At 56.3% G+C, this 18708-nt stretch overlaps 1 protein-coding gene across 2 annotated transcripts in view; it reads right to left on the bottom strand.

Annotated features, from left to right (window-relative positions):
* Positions 1 to 217: 217 nt before the first annotated feature.
* The window catches only part of BMP1 (bone morphogenetic protein 1), a 41488-nt gene continuing 22997 nt past the window's right edge, over positions 218 to 18708 (bottom strand). The window contains exons 9-20 of one of the 2 annotated variants that reach the window (XM_081269615.1): positions 18059 to 18161; positions 16334 to 16450; positions 15917 to 16062; positions 15586 to 15781; positions 14465 to 14590; positions 13594 to 13754; positions 13081 to 13261; positions 9145 to 9270; positions 4803 to 4930; positions 4232 to 4445; positions 2529 to 2779; positions 218 to 753 (exon numbers count right to left, since the gene is read on the bottom strand). In XM_081269615.1, coding sequence (XP_081125741.1) covers positions 619 to 753; positions 2529 to 2779; positions 4232 to 4445; positions 4803 to 4930; positions 9145 to 9270; positions 13081 to 13261; positions 13594 to 13754; positions 14465 to 14590; positions 15586 to 15781; positions 15917 to 16062; positions 16334 to 16450; positions 18059 to 18161 — 1884 coding nt within the window. In that variant the 3' untranslated portion in view covers positions 218 to 618. Of the gene's footprint in view, positions 754 to 2528; positions 2780 to 4231; positions 4446 to 4802; positions 4931 to 9144; positions 9271 to 9735; positions 9969 to 13080; positions 13262 to 13593; positions 13755 to 14464; positions 14591 to 15585; positions 15782 to 15916; positions 16063 to 16333; positions 16451 to 18058; positions 18162 to 18708 lie in introns of those variants that run through there. The other variant, XM_081269616.1, reaches the window with a different exon arrangement.

The following is an 18708-nucleotide window of genomic DNA, read 5'->3' as shown; positions in this document are numbered from 1 at the left end:
CCAGACAGCATCTGGCACAGGGAATTGGCTGTAACACTTTCAGTTTATTGGCTGGGGGGCCGGTGTGGCCGTCCAGCCAGCGGGCCTGAGAAGCCCTGCCTTGTTTCTCCACTCTCCTGGCCACCGCCCCACTGTGGCTCCTAGGGGACATGCACAGACACTCATGCCCCAGGAACCGAGGAAGTGGGGGTCAAAATAAAACCAAATCAAGGCTGAAGAGGGGTGGGAAAGGTACATTACAATGGAGATTACGGGCCACTGGCTATACACAATACAGCACGTGGAGATGGCAGGAAGGTGGCAGTGTTCTGCTGACAGGCCCTCTTGCCACCAGGTGGGGGCCCCAGAGAGAAATGGTTACTTCAAGTGTCTCGGTGGAAGCGCTGGCTCCCTGGCCCTGGCCCCTCACTCTGGCAGGGCACGTGGTGGGGAAGCGGCTTACAAAGCAGTCCAAGTCCCCCACCTCCGGAGGGCAGCCTCTCCTGGCCTGTCGGCTCTGCAGGTCCTAGGGCCTGAGGGTGAGGCATGGGGTGTCACTTTGGCCCACCACCCCCACTGTCCAGTCCAGGTGACCAAGGGAAGCAGGACTGCCGTCCCCGCCCCTTGCAAGGGCGGTGGTCACTTCCTGCTGTGGAGTGTGTCCTGGAACTTGGTGCTGGTGTACCGCAGGTGGAAGCCTTTCTTGGTGATGGTGTCATCGGAGTGGAATTTCACCAGGACAGAGTCTCCGGCTGAATACACCTCCTCCGGAGGCTGGTGGAGAAAGGGACAGGCGTGGAGCACGAGGGGGGGGGGGGACCCAGCTGCTCTCTTCCTTCCCCGAGACCCCAAACTCCCCCAGCCCCTGAAACAGTGTCATGCTAGTGGCAGTCGAATGGGACACCTGGAGAGGGCAGCATGTCTTCGGTTCAGAGGCTGCTTCCATTTTAAACTCGGTTCTGTCACTAACTAGTGGGTAGTGCAGGCCTGAAGCCACCTCTCTTCTCTGGGCCTCAAGTCCCTGGACGGCACACAGGAGCGAAAGCTCTAGCTCTCCGGGCATAGGTGGGCCTGGGGTGGCCAGGCAAGAGGAGGAGTGTGGAAACACGCAGAGGTGGGATGCAGCATGGGGACGCCTTCTTGCAGTCCCAGTGGACTCAGAGAAGGTGGGGCAGCACTTCTCTGCTGTGAGGACATGAGGAAGCAGTGGGGACAGACGCAGTCTCTCCTAGACCTGGACTCTGTCACACCTGGTCTGGCAGTGGTCTGTGCCAGGTGATACCCTTCCTAGGTGGCTCCATGGCTACAGCAATGCTCTGGCCCTCCAGCTGGAGAAATCATTCCTGAGTGTCTTGGGATATTTCCAGGACTGTGCCACAGAGCCCTGCAAGGGTTCCTTCCCAGGACCCCTCCCCTGAGTCCCACCCTGGGAGAGGTCTCTGGAAGATGCCCCCTGGAGACACCCCATTTGATGTGTGACTCAGAAGAGGAAGGGGCAAAGCAGAGAGGGGCCCGAGCTAGTTAGCCAGCAGATGCCAGTGCAGCTGGGTGGGCGGGCTGGGGGTGGACACGGCTTCCCACGGCTGTTCCACCTTGGCCAGTCCCGCTGACCACACAAGAATAGAGCTCTGCTCCGAAGAGGGTACGCGGCCAATGCTGGACCCAGCAGCTGCCGCCGCTCCTGGAGGTTTAGCCCTCCCTGGGGCACCCAGGCTGCCCTTGAGGATGGCCACGAGAGGGGGAGGGGCCAGGCAGCTTGTCTGAGTGCATGTGAGTGCGTGGGAAGGTACACGCATGTGTTGGTGTGAGACAGAGACAGGGAAGGGGTGGCAGCTTTCTCTGGAGAGAAGATTTAAAAAGACACACACACACATAAAAAAAAAAAAAAATAGGGAGAGAGCCATAAGCTCATTCTGGGAGGAAAACATCCACCCCTGGGCCAGCACATGGCCTTGGTTAGAAGCCTGTCAAGCTGACTTTGCCTGCTGCCTCCTGTAAGTGTGTGTCAGGGAGCGAGAAGCAGTGCCCAGGGCCTGCTTGGATGGCAGCAACAATGGCTTGGAGACAAGCTGGCCTCTCACTAAGGGGAGAAACTGGCTGGGGAAGAAGAGACTAGAATGTTTCTGTAACTCATCCAGGACTGGTGAGAGCGACACAGCTCAGGCCCCCATCCTAGCTCTGGACCCACCATCTGCCCCCTACTCAGGCCCTGGGAATCTGCCTTGGGACAGAGACAAGGGGCTAAGGAACACAGGAGAAACTATCCCCTCCTCAGATGAAGTGACCCTATGGGACTAGCCAAATTAGCCCAGAGCAAGACCTGGCCTAGAGGCTGCCAAGACCTCTGTGTTGCCCAGAGAGGACCTTGGTTTCCTGGGTGGGGATGGTCCAGGTAGGGTGGCATCTCTGAGCACCCCCAACCATCTACAGATGGTCAGGCATGTGCTGCCACTCAGCCTAGCACCCCAGGCCTCCAGGGACACTTCCTCTATTAGTGTTGGGACTCAGGATTGGGGTAAGAGGGGTGGAGGGTCATGGAGGGCACTCACCCCGGAGCCACAGTAGCGCCCCAGTCTGGGGGCTGTGCTGTCATAGCCATCAAAGAGCTCCATGTAGTCATAGCCACAATCGGTCTCTTCCTCCACTTCGAAGGTCCGGAACACGAGCTCCACACCATAGCCCTCCTCGGCCACGATGACCCATTCACAGTCCACCCCGCTGGGGTAGTTGTTGTCACCAAACTGGGCATGGGAGTAAAGGTCCTTGGTCTTCACGTCTGCCCGAACTTGGCCCCCACACTCTGCAGGGGACGACAAAATTGGCCACCGCCCCCTGAGTACCACCCTGAGCTGGACACTGCATCACACCAGGCTGGGGAGGGAGGCCACGTGGTCAGTGTGGGTGGTACCTGGCTTCGGACTCGGCTGAGCAAGTGTCCTGCTATACTGCCTCAGGCTAGGGGCTATGAGGAGCTGGGGTGCTCTGAGGTGAGTCTCCTGGTGGAAGGTGGCCTAGGCCAGGGGAAGGCACACTTGGTCTCTAGAGGACATTGTTAATTTGCCCCAGCTGAGAGCTGCCAAGGAAGAATGTGGCTCAGTGTCACCAGAGCTTCCATTTTCAGGAGAGAAGCTATATAGCTGGTTTTATGTGGAAACTCCTGATTCTTAAGTGCTGGCTCAAATTTTTAAAAAACAATGTGTGGGCCAAATGCTGAAGTCTGCGGGCCAGATGGAGTTCTGGCCTCTGGTTTGTGACCCTCGCCTGGGAAGGGCAAACAGGAACACACAGGGCAGGGTTATTGGCAGCCTCCTTCTGCCCAAGGCCCTCAGGCCGCTCTCCTGTGCCCTGGTGCTGAGGACCCCAGGAGGGGGTGGGGAGAAGGCCAGCTGGGGTCAGGGTGGAGTTAGAGGGGAGGAAGGGAGGCCGTGGACCCATCAGTTCTCGGGACTCCCTGATAGGTGGCTCCCCGAGAACTGCAGCTGACACCCTTGGTCTGTGCTCATGGGCTCCCAGGATGGGCTCCAGCCTCTCTGCAGCCCCAGGGTTCCCACTTTGCTGCCGACCTCACACACTCACACCTGTGCACGCCCTGAGCCGTGCTGAGGCCTCTGCCCCTGCCCCTGTCCCTGCCCAACTACCCCCAGTTGGACCCGAGTGCCCTCGCCGTGCCCTTATTGTGTTGTGTCTCTTGCTGTAGATCCGCTCCTGACTTCTCTGGCTCCTGGGGGTCAGGCCCAGGGGTGAAGGGCTCACGTCTGACTCACTGCCACAAGCCCCCCCATCCCCGTCTTTTGGAACAGGGACAGCTCAGTCCATGGGGGTCAAATAGGCAGGTGAATGCAGAGTGGGCCCCTTAAGGGCCAAGGTCATTTTTGCCACTTGAGCTTGGCATGCTGCCACACACACATCACATGCTCACAAATATCCATACAGTGAATGAATGGGTGCATCTAGGGGTGGGGGTATGGATGGGAGGATGCACTGTCTATGTGTCACCAGTGGAGACTCTTAGGGATCCCCCCATCCCTGTACTGTTGTTACTGCTGTTTCCTGACCTCCCTCCTTAGTGCTCCCTCTGCCCCTCTGGCCTGTCCTTGGAACACACTGTCTTGCCTCTTGGGCTCTGTCTGTCTGGGTCTTCACAGCCCTTTGTAAACGCCACCCCTGCAGGGCCTGGCTTGGAGACCTAGGTCGGCGATGCCTACAGCGCAGGGGACAGCGGGAGGGCAGTGCTGCCTGAGGCAGGCCTCACCTGTGGAGTGGGACGCCTGGAAGCCTTTCCTCTGGACTGAGTTGTCCGAGTAGAAGCGCAGGAACATCCGGCTGCCCGTGGCCAGGACGGGCTCAGGCTTCTTGCTGCCACAAAAACGGCCAAGGACAGGGGCTTTGGTATCACGTCCATCAAACACCTCCAGGTGGTCATAGGCGCACTCAGGCTGAGACTCGATGTCCATCTCCAAGAAGGTCTGCGAGGCACGAGGCGGGAGTGCTTATTAAGGATGTGGCCAGGGGCAGCTGGGGTAGAAATGGGTGGCTTCACTCTGGGCCTCTGGACCCCAGCTCATGCACACCCACGGGAGTGGCCATGGCTGGGGGATGCCACTGAGGGAGGACTCAGGAAAGGGGTAATGCAGGAACACCTCCAGTGTGCACTGGGAAGGGGGGCCTATGTCCTTGAGGGATGACAGGGCATGGGTTCAGTCAGGCCACCCTGTCTGCAGCCAGCACTTCTGACACAATAGTGCTTTTGAGGTGACAGAAGTAAGCAGAGCCACCTGGCATGGAGGGAGGGTCACTCATGCATGGGGGGACAAGGTCCTTACCAGCTTGACCCGGTGCCCCGGGGTGCTGGAGATGGCCCAGGTGCACTCCTTCTTGCTGGGATATTTTTCCGGCCAGTTGGGACTGGTGATGGTGCCGCTGGTGGATGTCACCTTGTGGTCACAGCCAGCTGTGGATATATGAGTGGTGGAGGGGCTCTGAGGGGCCCCATGTGCTGATGTCTCCTAGGAGGAAAGCGCTTCCTTCCTTCTGTCTCTTGTCCCCTGCTTACGAAATGAACTAAGTATGCTCATGGTTTCTTTCTCACTCTGGGACCCGTGCCCAGGGCAAGTCTAAGTGCTTGGCTCCTGCGAAGGCCTTAGGTGAGCATCGAAGGAAGCTGCTCTCTGGGGCCAACCCCGACCCCTCTGTGGCCATGTGGCCACACCACCTCTGCCAGGGAACCCTGACACCTAATATCACACTCTCTCCCAGCTCTGTGGGTTCAGTGCATCCTGAAACTGCCCTCCACTGGCCACAGGAGACTCTGGCACCTGACTCCGTTTTCCTCTGCTCCCGACTCCTGCCACCTTCCTAGGTGATGTCCACCAGCAGGTGGCTGGCCCACCAACACAGTCTGTGTCCCTGGACCTTCTCAGTCCTGTGGGTTCTCATCTCCCTTCCTCAGAGCCTCACCCTGGGCTTTGCCTCCAGCACCTCACTGTCTCTGTGGCTGCTCCTGTTTCCCAGTGTGTTCGGCCCTGGCCTTGCCAACGGTGGTTACTCTACTTTGGAGACACCTCCCTGGTCTTTCCCTTTCTGTTTTCTTCCAGTAGAGATGTCCCTCAGCACCACAGGGAATTTATTCCAGGACTCCACAGATGCTCAAGTCCTTATATAAAATGGCCTAGTATTTGCACAGAACCTATGCACATCCTTCTGTGCGCTTTAGATCATTTCTGGATCACTTATGTAACACCTCACAGTGTAAACACTGTGTAAAAGTCCTTAACGTTGCATTGCTTCCAAAACAACGGCAAAGGTCTGAATGCGTTCAGGACAGGCAGGATCATCACAGGCCCCTGTGTTCTCAGCCGGCATGTTTGGCCCCCACGAACCTGGAGGGCTTGCTGACCTCCCTCTCCAGCTAGACATGTAGTTTGGCTAATCACCAAACAGCTCATCCACACTGGCATCCCAGAGTGCTGCCCTTCCAACTTAGAAAACCCCATCTGTGGTCTCTGACCTCACAGGGCCCCCAGACCACTGGATCCTCTTTGGATTTGTCCTTTCCCAGCTCCATCTCTCTAGTCTTCAGCAATTGTCCAAAACCTTCATCCCTTTCCTTGAGTCCTTGTCTCAACTATTCTCCACCTGAGCTGAAGACCGCCCTCCTCCTGCCTCCTGAGGACACCAGGGCCCTCCAACATGAACCTGCCTGCCTCCCTCCTTCCCTGTGGCCTCAGTGAAGTTGTCCTTTCTCCCCATCAGCATGGATCATCTTTCTGGGAGTTAGAGCTTATTGTTGGCCACACCAGGGAACCCTCCCACCACAAAGGATCCACTGTCAGGCTCTCTCCCAGTTCTATAGCCCATGGACCTCGCAGAACTCTCCTCTGTGCCCCCAGCAATGACCCCTCCTCACTCCTCTTCTTCTCAGCTAAACTTCTGGAAAACTGGCTACCACCTTCTCACTACTTATGTCTCCTTGGTCCACAGCAATCTGACTTCTGCCTCTGCAGAGTGCGGCCTCCCAAATCCATATTGAAAAGTGATGATCACTATTCATGGTCACGCTCTCTGGCAGGTCCCTCTGAGGGTAAGTGGGCAGCCACTGTGCTGTAGGATCAGGAGGAAAAAGGGACCGTCTGGGCCTTGAGTCAGAGGCTCCCCAAATGCATCCTATAGGGGCCCCAGGGCAGGGCCCTTGCAAGTCCCTGGTGCAAGCAGCTTGAGCTCCTGCCTCTCCGCTGTTGAGCTGAGGGCTGTCCTCATCACCCCCCTGTAGCTTCCATGGCCACTGTGCCCACGCCATTTCCACACCAGTTTCCCCGCTGTTGCCTTGTACACCGATGTCTCTCCCCAGCTAGTCTATAATCTGCTTTAGAAACAGGGACTCCTTTCTCCAATCTCCTACAGAACTCTGCACAATGCTGGGTGCTCCACGGGCCAGGGGATATAGACTGATCTGTCATTATCCTGCACCCGAGTGAGGGGCCCTGGTGCTTCTCAAATGAATCGGATGAGCAGATGAACAGGCCATCTTTCCAGGAGGGGAACACCTTTTCCTGGCTGTCTGGCTGATGCTTTTCTTTATCAAACCTCTTTTCCATGGAGACTACAGAGCCAGAATACAGTTCAGACAAGAGCAGATAAGGCCCCTTGAGCTAAAAGACGTGAGCACTCCAAGGACTATGAGCGCAACACTCAGAAAGTCCTTGACTCTTGTTCACTGAGGTGCATTGATTCTGTTTATTCAGCTTAGCAGCTTTTATTTCCACCTGGGTTCCACTTTTTTTTTGGGGGGGGTACCAGAGATTGAACCCAGGGGCACTTAACCACTGGGCCACATCTCCAGCCCTTTTATTTTTATTTTGAGACAGGGTCTCACTAAGTTGCTTAGTGCCTCACTAAGTTGCTGAGGCTGGCTTTGAACTTGTAATCCACCTGCCTCAGCCTCCTGAACCGCTGGGATTACAGGCATGCACCACTGCACCAAGCTGGGGTGTCCACTTAATCATGGTGAAGAGTCATTTGCCAATACTGTGCAATGTCTAGAAGTCTTAGTATCCTGCAAAGTGGGGCTCTTCTTCCTTCTTCTTCTTTCTTTTCTCCTCCTCCTCCTCCTCCTCCTCTTCCTCCTCCTTTTCTCCTCCTCCTTCTTTTCTCCTCCCCCTTCTTTTCTCCTCCTCCTCCTCCTCCCCCTCCCCCTCCTCCTCCTCCTTCTTCTTCTTCTTCTTTTAGTTGTAGATGGGTAAATACCTTTACTTTGTTTTATTTATTTATTTTATGTTGTGCAGAGGATCAAACCCATTGCCTCACACATGCTGGGGGCCATTCTTTATCATTTCATGGATGAGGAACTGAAGCTCAGAGTGGTTTAAGTGACTCACCCCAAGTCACATGGTCAGTGTCACAGACAGGTCTATGTGGTGTTATTGGAATAGAACATGCTCAGCAGACAGGGAACATGCAATTAATGACTTGGAGTAGACCATGCTATATTGTGTCCTAACAGGTATTGAATGATATGGGTGATGGCATGACAGCTGATTTTTTTTTTTTTTTTGGTACTGGGGATGGAACCCAGGGATGCTTTACCACTAAATAACATCCCCAGTCCAATTCTTCTTAATTTTGAGAGAGGTCTCACTAAGTTGCTGAGGGTCTCAATAAATTGCTGAGGCTAGCCTCAAACTTGTGATCCTTCTGCCTCAGTCTCCCAAGTCACTGGGATTACAGGTGTGTACCACTGTGACCACCTGAGCACTATTGTTAAATACATAAGAAGTATCCCTTATTTAAAATGCTTGGGACCATAAATGTTTCTGATATTAGAATATTTGCATATAGGTGAGGAGATATCTTGGGGATGGGTCTAAACAAGAAATTCATTCATGTTTCATCTACACCTTAGGTAATTTTATGCAAGATTTTCAATGCACCTGTGTTTTGACTGTGATCCATCTCGTGAAGTCAGAGAAATTTTCCACCTGTGGCATCCTGGGGGTGCTCAGAGTTTCCAGTTGCGAGCACTTTGAATTTTCAGATTAGGGATACTCGACATGCACATGCAGAGCTTCACAGTGAAATGGCAGCCCTGTTCTGGGTGCCTCGGGGATCAGAAATGTAACATGGAAACATTCACAACTGTGCTTGCTCAGAGTACTTCAGGGCTCCCCTGTGCCCTCTGAGGTGGGGATGATTAAGACCTTCATTTTGCACAGGAGCAGAGGAGGCACAGAGAGGGTAGGTAGTGGCTCAAGGGCACACGGCTTGCTAAGTGGCAGAGTGGGGCTGGGCAACCTGGCTCCAGGATCTGTGCTCTTACCCCCTCTCCTCCTGGGCCTGTGTGCTGGTAGGGGGTCACTACAAAGAGAAAGACTTGCATGTAGGCTTCAGGAAGAGCCTGAGAACAGAGCCTCAGGCAGCTGTGAGCACCTCTCCTGACTCAGACAGGGAGAGCCCACCAGTGCTCCCACCATGGGAAGGGGAGGTGGGAGGTGAAGTGAGGTGACCTCAGAGGGCACTTGCTCTGTGAGTCTCAACCAAGGTGGGTGGAGGCGACACTGCGGGTTCCCACCTCTAGTGTGAAGATCTACCTGTGCGACACCCCAGGTATTCTGGGGTACCCGGCGAGCTCTGGTCACCCCAGCTGACAGCGTGGTGTCCCCCAGCCCTTACCTTCCTTGCAGTCGTGCTTGTTGTCATGGAGAACGAAGCCACTGCGACACTGGCACTCGTAGCTGCCGAATGTGTTGACACAATCTTGCTGGCAGCCGCCATTGTCCTTGGAGCACTCGTCCTTGTCTAGGGGGCAAACAAGGGCAGCCTGGTCTGTGTGAGGCTGAGGTCTGGTGGCCCCAGGGGACGAGGGAGGCCTGGCGGGGCTGCCTCTCACTGGGAGAGCGCGAGAGCCAGTGACAGGCAGCGGGGCTGGGGGGTGGGAGGCCAAGGCGATGACGGGTCCTGGGCACTGCATCAAGCGGAGACAGCTGAGCGGGCCCAGCTGTGGGGAGAGAAGGTGCAAGTGGGGTGGGGGTGGGGCCGGGGGAGGGTCTGGAGCTGACCAGCATCGGGACTTCTACCATTACCTGCTTACTGGACAGACGGACAAGTGGAAAAACAGACACACGGACAAGCAGACTGCAAGAGAAAGGAGCAGGACGCAGGGGTCCCTCTTTTACTTCACAACAGGAAATGTCACAGACACCATCAAAATGGGAGGGGGGCAGGGAGGGTCCCCTGTCGGCTGAGGGGGACAGGGGAGGAGAGTAGAGCACCAGTTCTGTCCGGCCAGAGGAGGTGGCCAGAGTGGCAGAGCAGAGGCAGGGGGTGGGTGGGCTCCGAAGCCCCCAGCCCACTCCGTCTGTCCGAGGTGAGCTTCCTGAGTAACGAAGGGTCTGGGAGGCCTGGGGGGCCTCACTGGGGGGTCCGGTTTCTTTTCTGCACTCGGTATTTGAGCTGGTGGGGGCGTCCCCGAGGGGGCTGCAGAGGTGGCCTCTTTTCTGAAACGACAGAGAGAAGGAGAAAAGGGACCAAGGGGTGGGGGTGGAGGGCAGGGACCAGAGAGGGAAAGCAATGAAAACCAGATCCGGGCCTTGAGGCAGGTAGGCAGGGCCAGGCAGGGTGGGAGGGCAGCGGACACACATGCGGGCGGCCATGTCATCGCAGCCAGGTCACTGAGGGCTGGGTCAGCAGGTGGGAGGAGGCACAGCACAGGGGAGGGAGCCTGTGGCAAGGAGAAGGCCTGGAGGGACAGCAAGAGCTGGGGCGGGGCCGCGCACCCGCACCCTGGGGATAGGACAGGGAGAAACAGGTAGGGATGGTGTGTGCAGGGGGCTGGGAGAGCTGCGCTCACACTCTCATTCCCGCGGCTGCATCTGCCGAGTGTCAAACACAGACACTCACACACAAGCCCACAGACACGCTGCCACGCAGCCCTGAGCACGGATGTGCTTCTGTCCAGACCCGGCAACACAGACGTGCATGAGGTCCATACCACCAACACAGACACACACCTCCAACACAGCGCACGGATGCAGACACACTCGGGAAGTCAGACACGCCCGCACACGTGGCTACTGGGGACCTAGACAAGGATGTAAGGACATATGTACGTGCTCACTAGCTGCCCACTCACATATGGTGCTGCTCATGTGCTGGGGCCCCTTGCACACACGCACACGCATGCACACATGGGGCGATGACAGAGATACACATAGTGTCGGGCGTGTGAATGCCACAGCCACATATTCTCAGGCCTCCCTGTGGTCATTTGGGGGATGATGTGCCAGTGTAGAGGTGGGATTCCTGGCGAGGTGTGTGGGCACAAATGAGGCCCAGAATTCCAGAGATGTGGTGGAAAGACTCCGGCTGGCATTCAACCAGCCAGGTGGGATTTGTGACGCGACCCTGCTCTGGTCTCCCAGGAGAGGAACCTGAGGGCCTGAGCACAGGGCCCTGCCTCTCACCCATATACAGGTGGGTCAGACCTGTTGGGGCCTGCAGGAATACAGGGCCGTCAGATGGGATCCAAGTCCCTTCCCAATGGCTCCTTCTCTGCACATTACGGGGAGCCTGCCCGAGGTCCTGAGGATACTGCCTTTGCAATTTCCCAATTGTGGGAAAGGTGGGGTGAGAGGCACCCCATTCCCTGTCTTGGGGTTCAGGACACTGGGAGCTGGGGCTCAGCTCTACACTGAGTGAAGACATCTTGCTGTCTTCCCATGCCTTGCTTGTGTTTGCACCTCAAATACCTGATCTGGTGTCCGGCACCCAGAATGGTAAGAAAAATACTTGCCAGATGATTGAGTGAGTGGGTGAGGGGTGGCTGAGTCAGGGAAAGTCAGTCCCAGGGAGGGGACTCAACATCCAGGGCAGCGACTCTGGCACAGGCTAAGGGGAATGGGCAGCCCCATCTTGGCACCTGAGGAACAAATTGCAGGAGGGACAGGAGCAAAGGGAAGTGGGTGCGGGCTGACAAGGAGATGGCACTCACCCTACAGTGCCCAAAGGCCCTGGAGATGCTGGGGCCAGACCGAAGGTCTTCAGGCTCTTGCTTCTCCTTCTTGGTTTAGGGTCTCCTCGATGGGTGTCCCAAAAGTCCAAAGAGCCCCCTCCTGGGGGGGCCGAGTCAGAAGCCCCAGGCCCTGAGGGCTAAACCTTGATGCCCATTGGTGAGGGTCCTCTCCAAGTTCCTTGTGCCATGGGGCAATGCATGTGTGTGTGTGCATGTGTGTATGCGCACGCTCGTGTGCGTATGCAAACGTGCTTGCCTGTGTCTTATGCATGGCTAAGAGTGGGTGGGCACGGTGTCATGCAGTGTGGGGGGCAGGGCAATAACTCCAGGGATGTGAGTATTGGCCCCGCCCCCTCCAAGATCAGAGCAACACAAGGGCAGGAAGAGACAAGTAAGCAGGTAATGGTTCCCGGGCCGAGCAGCCCCTGAGCAGGTGTTCCGTCCCCCCCGGCCCTCTGGTAAACACCTTCTAGGACTTCTAGGTGGGCCCAGGGAAGGAAGGGGTTGGCCTTGCAGGGAGAGGGTCTCAGCAAGCTGTGGGGCAGGGGCTTTGGGCGGAAGCCCAACTGAGCACTAAAGCAGAGCAGGGTGGCTGGCAGTGCCAAGCAGGGGACCAATGTACAGGGCAGGTGCATGGCATCCAGGTAGGGCAGGCAGGGTGCAGAGTAGCCACACAGGGGGCTCGAGGATGCAGGACCCTCGGCAGAGGCATGGGGAAAGGGAAATGGCATGGACGCAGCCGGGAGCTTCCTGCCCACCCTAGGCCCGGCCCACCAGGAGAGTTGGGGTGAGGGTTCCCTGGCCACTCCTCCCCAAGCCACCTGCTCCAGCAGGCTTCCTGCTCTCCTCATGCTCTGTTCCAGAGAGTTCCTGCCCTTGACTGCCTGAGCTCCAGCCCTTTTGCCTTTGGAGGACACCAGCTGCCTCACAGTCTAGCCCTGGGCCAAAGGCTAGGGGAGTCATAAGGTAGAGAAGAGGCCTCTGGGACCCTGGAGGTCGAGCTGGAGAGGCTGGGTGGGGACTGACGACCATTTGGACCACCCAGACAGGGGCCCAGGGATTTGAGCCAAGCCTTATGTGGGGCAGCTCAGTCAAGAGATACTGACGGATCTGAGCCTCCCACCCGCAAGGGCAGAGGGGAATGGGAAGGCTTTGGGACTAATGGAGGAAGGCCCCAGCGCTAACTTACGCTGGGTCTGATTAGAAAGTCCAGTGAATGCTGGATAATCTGCCCTACACAGCCCACCTTCTCTTCTCCTCTTCCCCCTGTTCTCAGCCACACTGAGCCCTGTCCCCAGGACCTGCCTTCTCTCAGGCCTTGGCAGGCAGGCCCTGGGTACCTGGAACGTCCTCACACTTCATTTCTCTGCAGATATTCTGCGCTTGCTGGGCCCGGCGTCATTATGACCACGAGGGCTCAGGAGTAGTGGGATTCAGACACTGAAGGGACTGGCCTGGTGGTGGTTGGTGACTGGGGATGCAGTGGGTAGGCCGGGCACCAGGGAGGGCTGGGGAATACAGGGGTGCAGAGGCAGAAGGAAGGGGAGCCCTGTCCTCTGAGGGGAGGCAGGGCTGGGAGCCGGGGAGTCCTGGGGTACCTGAGAAGAAGTGAGCCTTGAAGCCCTTTTTGGACACTGTGTTGTCAGACTTGAACTCCACGCGCATGTTATTGTACTGGGAGGTGATGACCTCGGGCTTCTCAGAGCCACAGAACTTGCCGTGTAGCTTGGAGTCAGCCGTGAGCCCACTGCGCACCTCCACGAAGTCGTATTTGCACACCTGTGGGGAGCCCAGCTCCAGCTGCTTCCTTGGGACACCTCTCCTGGCCACAACCGCCCCAGGGAAGCTGCCGTCCTACAGATTCTCTAGACTTTCATTACCTGCTCCCCACATGGGGTCCTCCTGGGTGCCCTATAATGCCCAGTGGGCTCCGAGCTCTTCCTTACTCGCAAGACAATGTCCTACACTCTCACCTGCCTCAACTGGGGGCAGTCTCCTCCACATTCCCACAGACTTTCCGCCTGGACCTCTTTCAGAGGGCACTGCTATCTCTGAGCTGAGTTCCCACACCCCATGCCTTCCTGTCTCCCTTGGCCCCAGAGGGTACTCACGTCATTGCCCTCAGTCTCGAAGAAGTCGAACTGCAGGGAGATTCGGTACTGGGTAGGGGCCACCAGCTGCCAGATGCAGTTTTTGTTGGGAGGGTACTCCTTGGGCCAGCCTGGGCTGGTGATGGAGCCATTTTGCTTGGTGAGGAACCCGCCGCAGGCAGCTGGGGGGACACAGGAAGTGGCATCATGGCCAGGAGACCCCACTCGAGGTAGGGGCCTGACACCTGGCCTGGGTTGCAGTTAGGAGGAAAGGAGGTCTGTGGGATCCACAGCCCAAGGGCTTGGGACAGACAGGAAGGAGGAAAGGTGAGGGTGGGTGTCTCCAGAGGTGAGCCTGGAGGCAGGAGGAGAGGACCGCGGGTCTGTGCTGGGGCCATTTCTACCCCCTCTGCTAGAGAATAGACCAGGGGTCTGGGAGGAGGGCAGGGAGGGGCTCTGGAAAAGCAGTGCCGTGAGCAGACCCGGGAAGCACATGGGGCAGGATGGGGGGTGTCACTCAGGGTGCACTGAGACCAGCCTGAGCTGGAGCCCTCAGCTTGGAGTGCTGTCACTAGCAGCTTGAGGACATGCACCCCGAGGCTGAGACTCAGTGCCTGTCACAGACCAGTGGTTTCCAAATTGTGAATCAGGACACTCTGATTCACCCCTCTGGTGTGTGGTGACATTGACTGCCAGGTCATGATCAGCATCAACAAAACAGTAAGAAGAAAAAACCCCGAAGTCGGTGCATATCCTATGTGGCAACGATGCCACTGTGTTTCTTACCCCTAAGTTGGGAACAGAGTACTAGGAATGCTTCCAGCTTTTCCAGGAAGGGGAATGTCCCGGGGCACAGGATGGGAACAGGGCTGGGAGGCAAGTGGGCACTCACCCTCACAGCGGCGCTTGTCTGGGGCCAGCTCGTACCCAGGGTCACAGCTGCACTTGTAGCTGCCCAGGGTGTTCAGGCACCGCTGCTCACAGCCCCCGCGGTTGGGCCGAGAGCACTCGTCCACCTCTGCAGGGAAAGGAAAGAGGGTGTCAGATCCCCAGGTCCTGGCCCCTTCTTCCTGCCCTCTGCTTGGGGACAAGGCCAGGGTCCCTCAGGCTTCCCATGGCCACCTGTCATGGGAAGGAATGACAAGGGTATGTCTCCCAAGTCTGCTCAGCGGAGCCCTGCCCAGTACATACCTATTCAGAACCAGGGGAGCCCAGGGCACCTGCCCTGTACTTTGGTCCCCTGCTTGGCACTGCCAGCCACCCTGCTCTGCTTTAGTGCTCAGTTGGGCTTCTGCCCCACAGACTGGGCTGGCTGGGCAGCCACCACCACTCCCTAGTGCCTCTTGTGTGCTGCTGTTCTTTGCCAAAGGACTTCTTTTATTTTTCCTTCAGTCCTTTCCAAGAAACTCGTGTCCATTTTACAGGTGAAGAACTGAGTCTCGGGGAGAACCCCCTGCCCAAGATCACACTGAAAAAACCCTCACTGCCTTACTTTCTCCCCAGGTCTCTCCAACCTCGTCTTCTCCTTGGGCTTTTCTCCCTACTTTGCCCATAGCTCCCAACAGTGGGCACGGTGTGGCACGCCTATAACCCGGGGCCTCGGCAGGCTGAGGCAGGAGGATTGCAAGTTTGAGGCCAGCCTCAGCAACCTAGCCAGGTTCTAAGCAACTTAGTGAGAACCTGTCTCAAAATAAAAAATAAAAAGGGCTAGGAATGTGGCTTGGTGGCTCAGATTTGCTCCTGGGTTACAAATCTCTAGTACTTCCCACTGCAAAAAAAAAAAAAAAATTAAAGTAAAATAAAATAAAAAGGACCAGGGATGTCACTCAGTGGTAGAGTGCTCCTGGGTTCAATCCACAATGCCAAAAAAAGAAAAAAAAAAAAAAAAGAGGGTGCCCAGCATCTTCCTGGCATTTGCATTGCTGGTGGTCTTCATGTCAAATGGTGAGTGAAGAAGGAATGAGGAGGTGGCTTGGCCACAGGAGGGACATGGGGCAGAGGAGGAGGAGTCACCTTTGAAAAAGTTAACTGCAAAGCCAGCCTTGTTGATGGATCCATCAGAGACGAACTTGAGCCACAGGCGGCTGGATGTGCTCTTGATGTCGTCGGGCTTCTCGTAGCCACAGTAGCGCCCAATGAGGGTGCTGCTCTCACTGTGCCCATCGCGCACCTCCAGGTAGTCATAGGCACAGCTGTCATGGCGCTCAATCTAGGGGTCAGGGGCTCCATCAGCGAGAGGGGTCTTGGCTGCCAGGGCCCCAGCCCCTGGGAGCCTGCAGACAGGTGGGCTGTCCCAGGCGCCAACACAGGATTCACGGGTCAGACCACATGGTCTCTGGCCTACCTCAAAGGACTGGAATGTGAGGCCCACATGGAAGCCCTCAGACACCTGGATCCGCCAGATGCAAACTTTGCTGGGCCGGTAGTCGTCTGGGTAATTGGGGGACTGGATATGGCCATTGTCCTTTTTCACATCACCCCCACAGATGGCTTTGGGAATACAGGGTGAGGGGGACAGGTGGTGAGTCACACACTCTGCCCTGCCTGGGAGCCCCTTCCTACCCCTCCAGCCCTTCCCACGCCCCCAGCTTCCCGACCCCGGTGATACCCCCCCCCCCCCGTGTTACCTGACCCCACAGCCTGCCCCAACAACCCCACCCTCTGCTTTCTCCCAGGGAGATCCATAACTGTACCCTCAGGTGCCAGGAAGAAATGGTTCTAGGGTGCCCAGGGAACCCATAGCTCCCCCCACCCCTAGTACCTTCATAGACGGCAAAGAAGCCCTTTCCAACCCAGTTGCTGCTGCTGCGAAACTCCACCCAGAGGCGGCTATCCGTGGAGACGATGGGCTCTGGGAGTTTGCCCCCACAGAACCGGCCTGCCGACAGCATGGACAGAGGACTCCTGAGCCCCAACACCCGTTTCCAAGAAGCCCCACCCCTCTGGGAGGCTTGGGGCTCTGTCCTTATCAGCAGTCATCCTACCGTACAAGGACCACAGAGCTGCTGGATGACTCATGACTTGTCCAAGGTGAAGCTTAGCTTTGAACACCCAGAAATACCTCAGATAGGATGTGAGTCTGCTTCTAGGGGTCTGGTCCTCCTAATACCTGACCACGTGGGAACTATGGTCCTTTTAAAAAAGCATATTACTCTCACCACTTACGTTGCCTTGCCTGGTCTCCATGAAAAGAAGTAACAATCAAGAAAGGGACATCGCTTTCTCTGCACATTATGACATGCTTTTACAGGCACTGGATCAAAGGCAGGGGGTGCCCCAGCACCCCAAACAAATCCTAGAATCTAGGGACTGAGTCAGAAACACTTCTGCTGATATAAAACCCAAATGTCAACATAAGGGATGAGGTTGGCCAATTGTGTGTTCCTAATAAGACTGGGTGTTTCCCAACTTTCGGCAAGGGACAGAGGGTGCTGACCTAGGAATGTTAGTTATGAGAAAGAAATTGCAATCTTGGAGACCTAACATAGCTACGGAGGAAGTGTTGTAATGACAGCTGCTTTGTGTGACTAATGAGAACTATTCAAACACCAACACTGGGGAAAAACAGAGAGAGCTAACAAGGCTGCGGTAGAGCTGGGGTCGTGGCTCAGTGGTACAGCACTTGCCTCACAAGTGTGAGGCACTGAGTTCAATCCTCAGCACCGTATATAAATAAATAAAATTAAAAATAGAGGTATTAGCTGGGCTTGGTGGTGCATGCCTGTAATCTCAAAAAAAAAAAAAAAAAAAAGACTGCATGGAGCTGCTTCTGGCACAGGTGCTAAGGCTGAGAGGCAGCCCTACTCAGGATAACGTCCAGACAGGAGAAGGCATGTCACACAGCTCCTTAGACTTGATGCAGATGTCCTCTAGGAACAAGGGACTTGCTTTGCCCTAATTCTATGACCATTAAAGCAACTTCAGTGATCCTGGGGTTTTGACCTACTTAGTCCCCACTGACTTCCTTGCCCTGCACTTGCTCCCAGGGACAAAGTGTCCTGTGCAAACAAGGTCGGGCCGCTGTGCCAGGTGTGATGCTCTCTGAAGTGAATTAAAAGCCTTCCCAGTGGGTTTATAATGAGTTGCTCCTGAGCAGGGCTGTATCATGGGGCCTTGCAGACACAGAAAGAAGGGCCTCTGAAATTGCCCCAAAAAGGGAGAGAGCCTGGAGCTTTGGGGATGCACAGAACAGCCTATCTGGCTCTCTCTGTCAACTCTGATGTCCCCCATCAATACAGTGACAGATGCCCTCTGAGGGAGACCCTGAAGCCTGCACTGAGGAGAGAGATCTGGACCAGGGGTGGGCCTTGCCCAAAGTCACAATGCTCGGCAGCTAATCTGGACTATCTATGCCAGGACTCCTGGGTCCTGCACCAGGGTGTCACCCCTGCGAATCGAGGGGCCTGGAGGAGGATGAAGACGGCATGGTGTGAGCAGTTCTAGGGGGAACCGATGGCTGAGGAGGCTGCCGTGCCCTGTGCTTTACCTCGGAGGGGCGCCTTCCTCCAGAAGCCGTCGCGGACCTCCACGTAGTCATACCAGCACAGGCGACTGCGGTACAGGTCCATGGAGGTGAAGTTCAGGATGATCTAGGAAAAGCAGGGGAGGAAGCGTTACACTGCTCCCCATCTGCTCTGGCCTCCCAGGCCCGCTGCATGACCACTGCCCGCCTCAAACCACATGGGTCACTAAGGAAGAGTTAACCGCCTGCCATTTATGGTCAGTATTCTTCCCAGACAGCCCGTGTCGGTCTCCACTGAAAATGCATGCCCTTTGTCCCCATTACCAAATGCTTGTATGAGACTAGGAGTTCTCTTGCACTGTCCCCTCATGTCAGGGTCTAGATAGCTAACTCGGCTCTCCTTAAGGTCAGGATCAACTGCATCATCTTTAAGACAGAATGGGCCGGATGCAGTGGCGCGTGCCTGTAATCCCAGTGGCTCCTGAGGCTGAGGTAGGAGGATCGAGAGTCCAAAGCCAGCCTCAGCAACTTAGCAAACACTAAGCAACTCAGGGAGACCCTGTCTCTAAATAAAATACAAAAAAGGGCTGGGATGTGGCTCAGTGGTCAAGAGCCCCTGTGTTCGATCAGGACAGGCCCAGGGTGGTGTGAGGGCAGAAGGGTGTCTGAGATGG

Source organism: Spermophilus citellus (genome assembly GCF_964194105.1).
Source record: "Spermophilus citellus genome assembly, chromosome: 16".
Classification (NCBI taxonomy): domain Eukaryota; kingdom Metazoa; phylum Chordata; class Mammalia; order Rodentia; family Sciuridae; genus Spermophilus; species Spermophilus citellus.
Note: the sequence above shows the minus strand (reverse complement) of the source record. Positions and strands in the feature narration are given on the sequence as shown.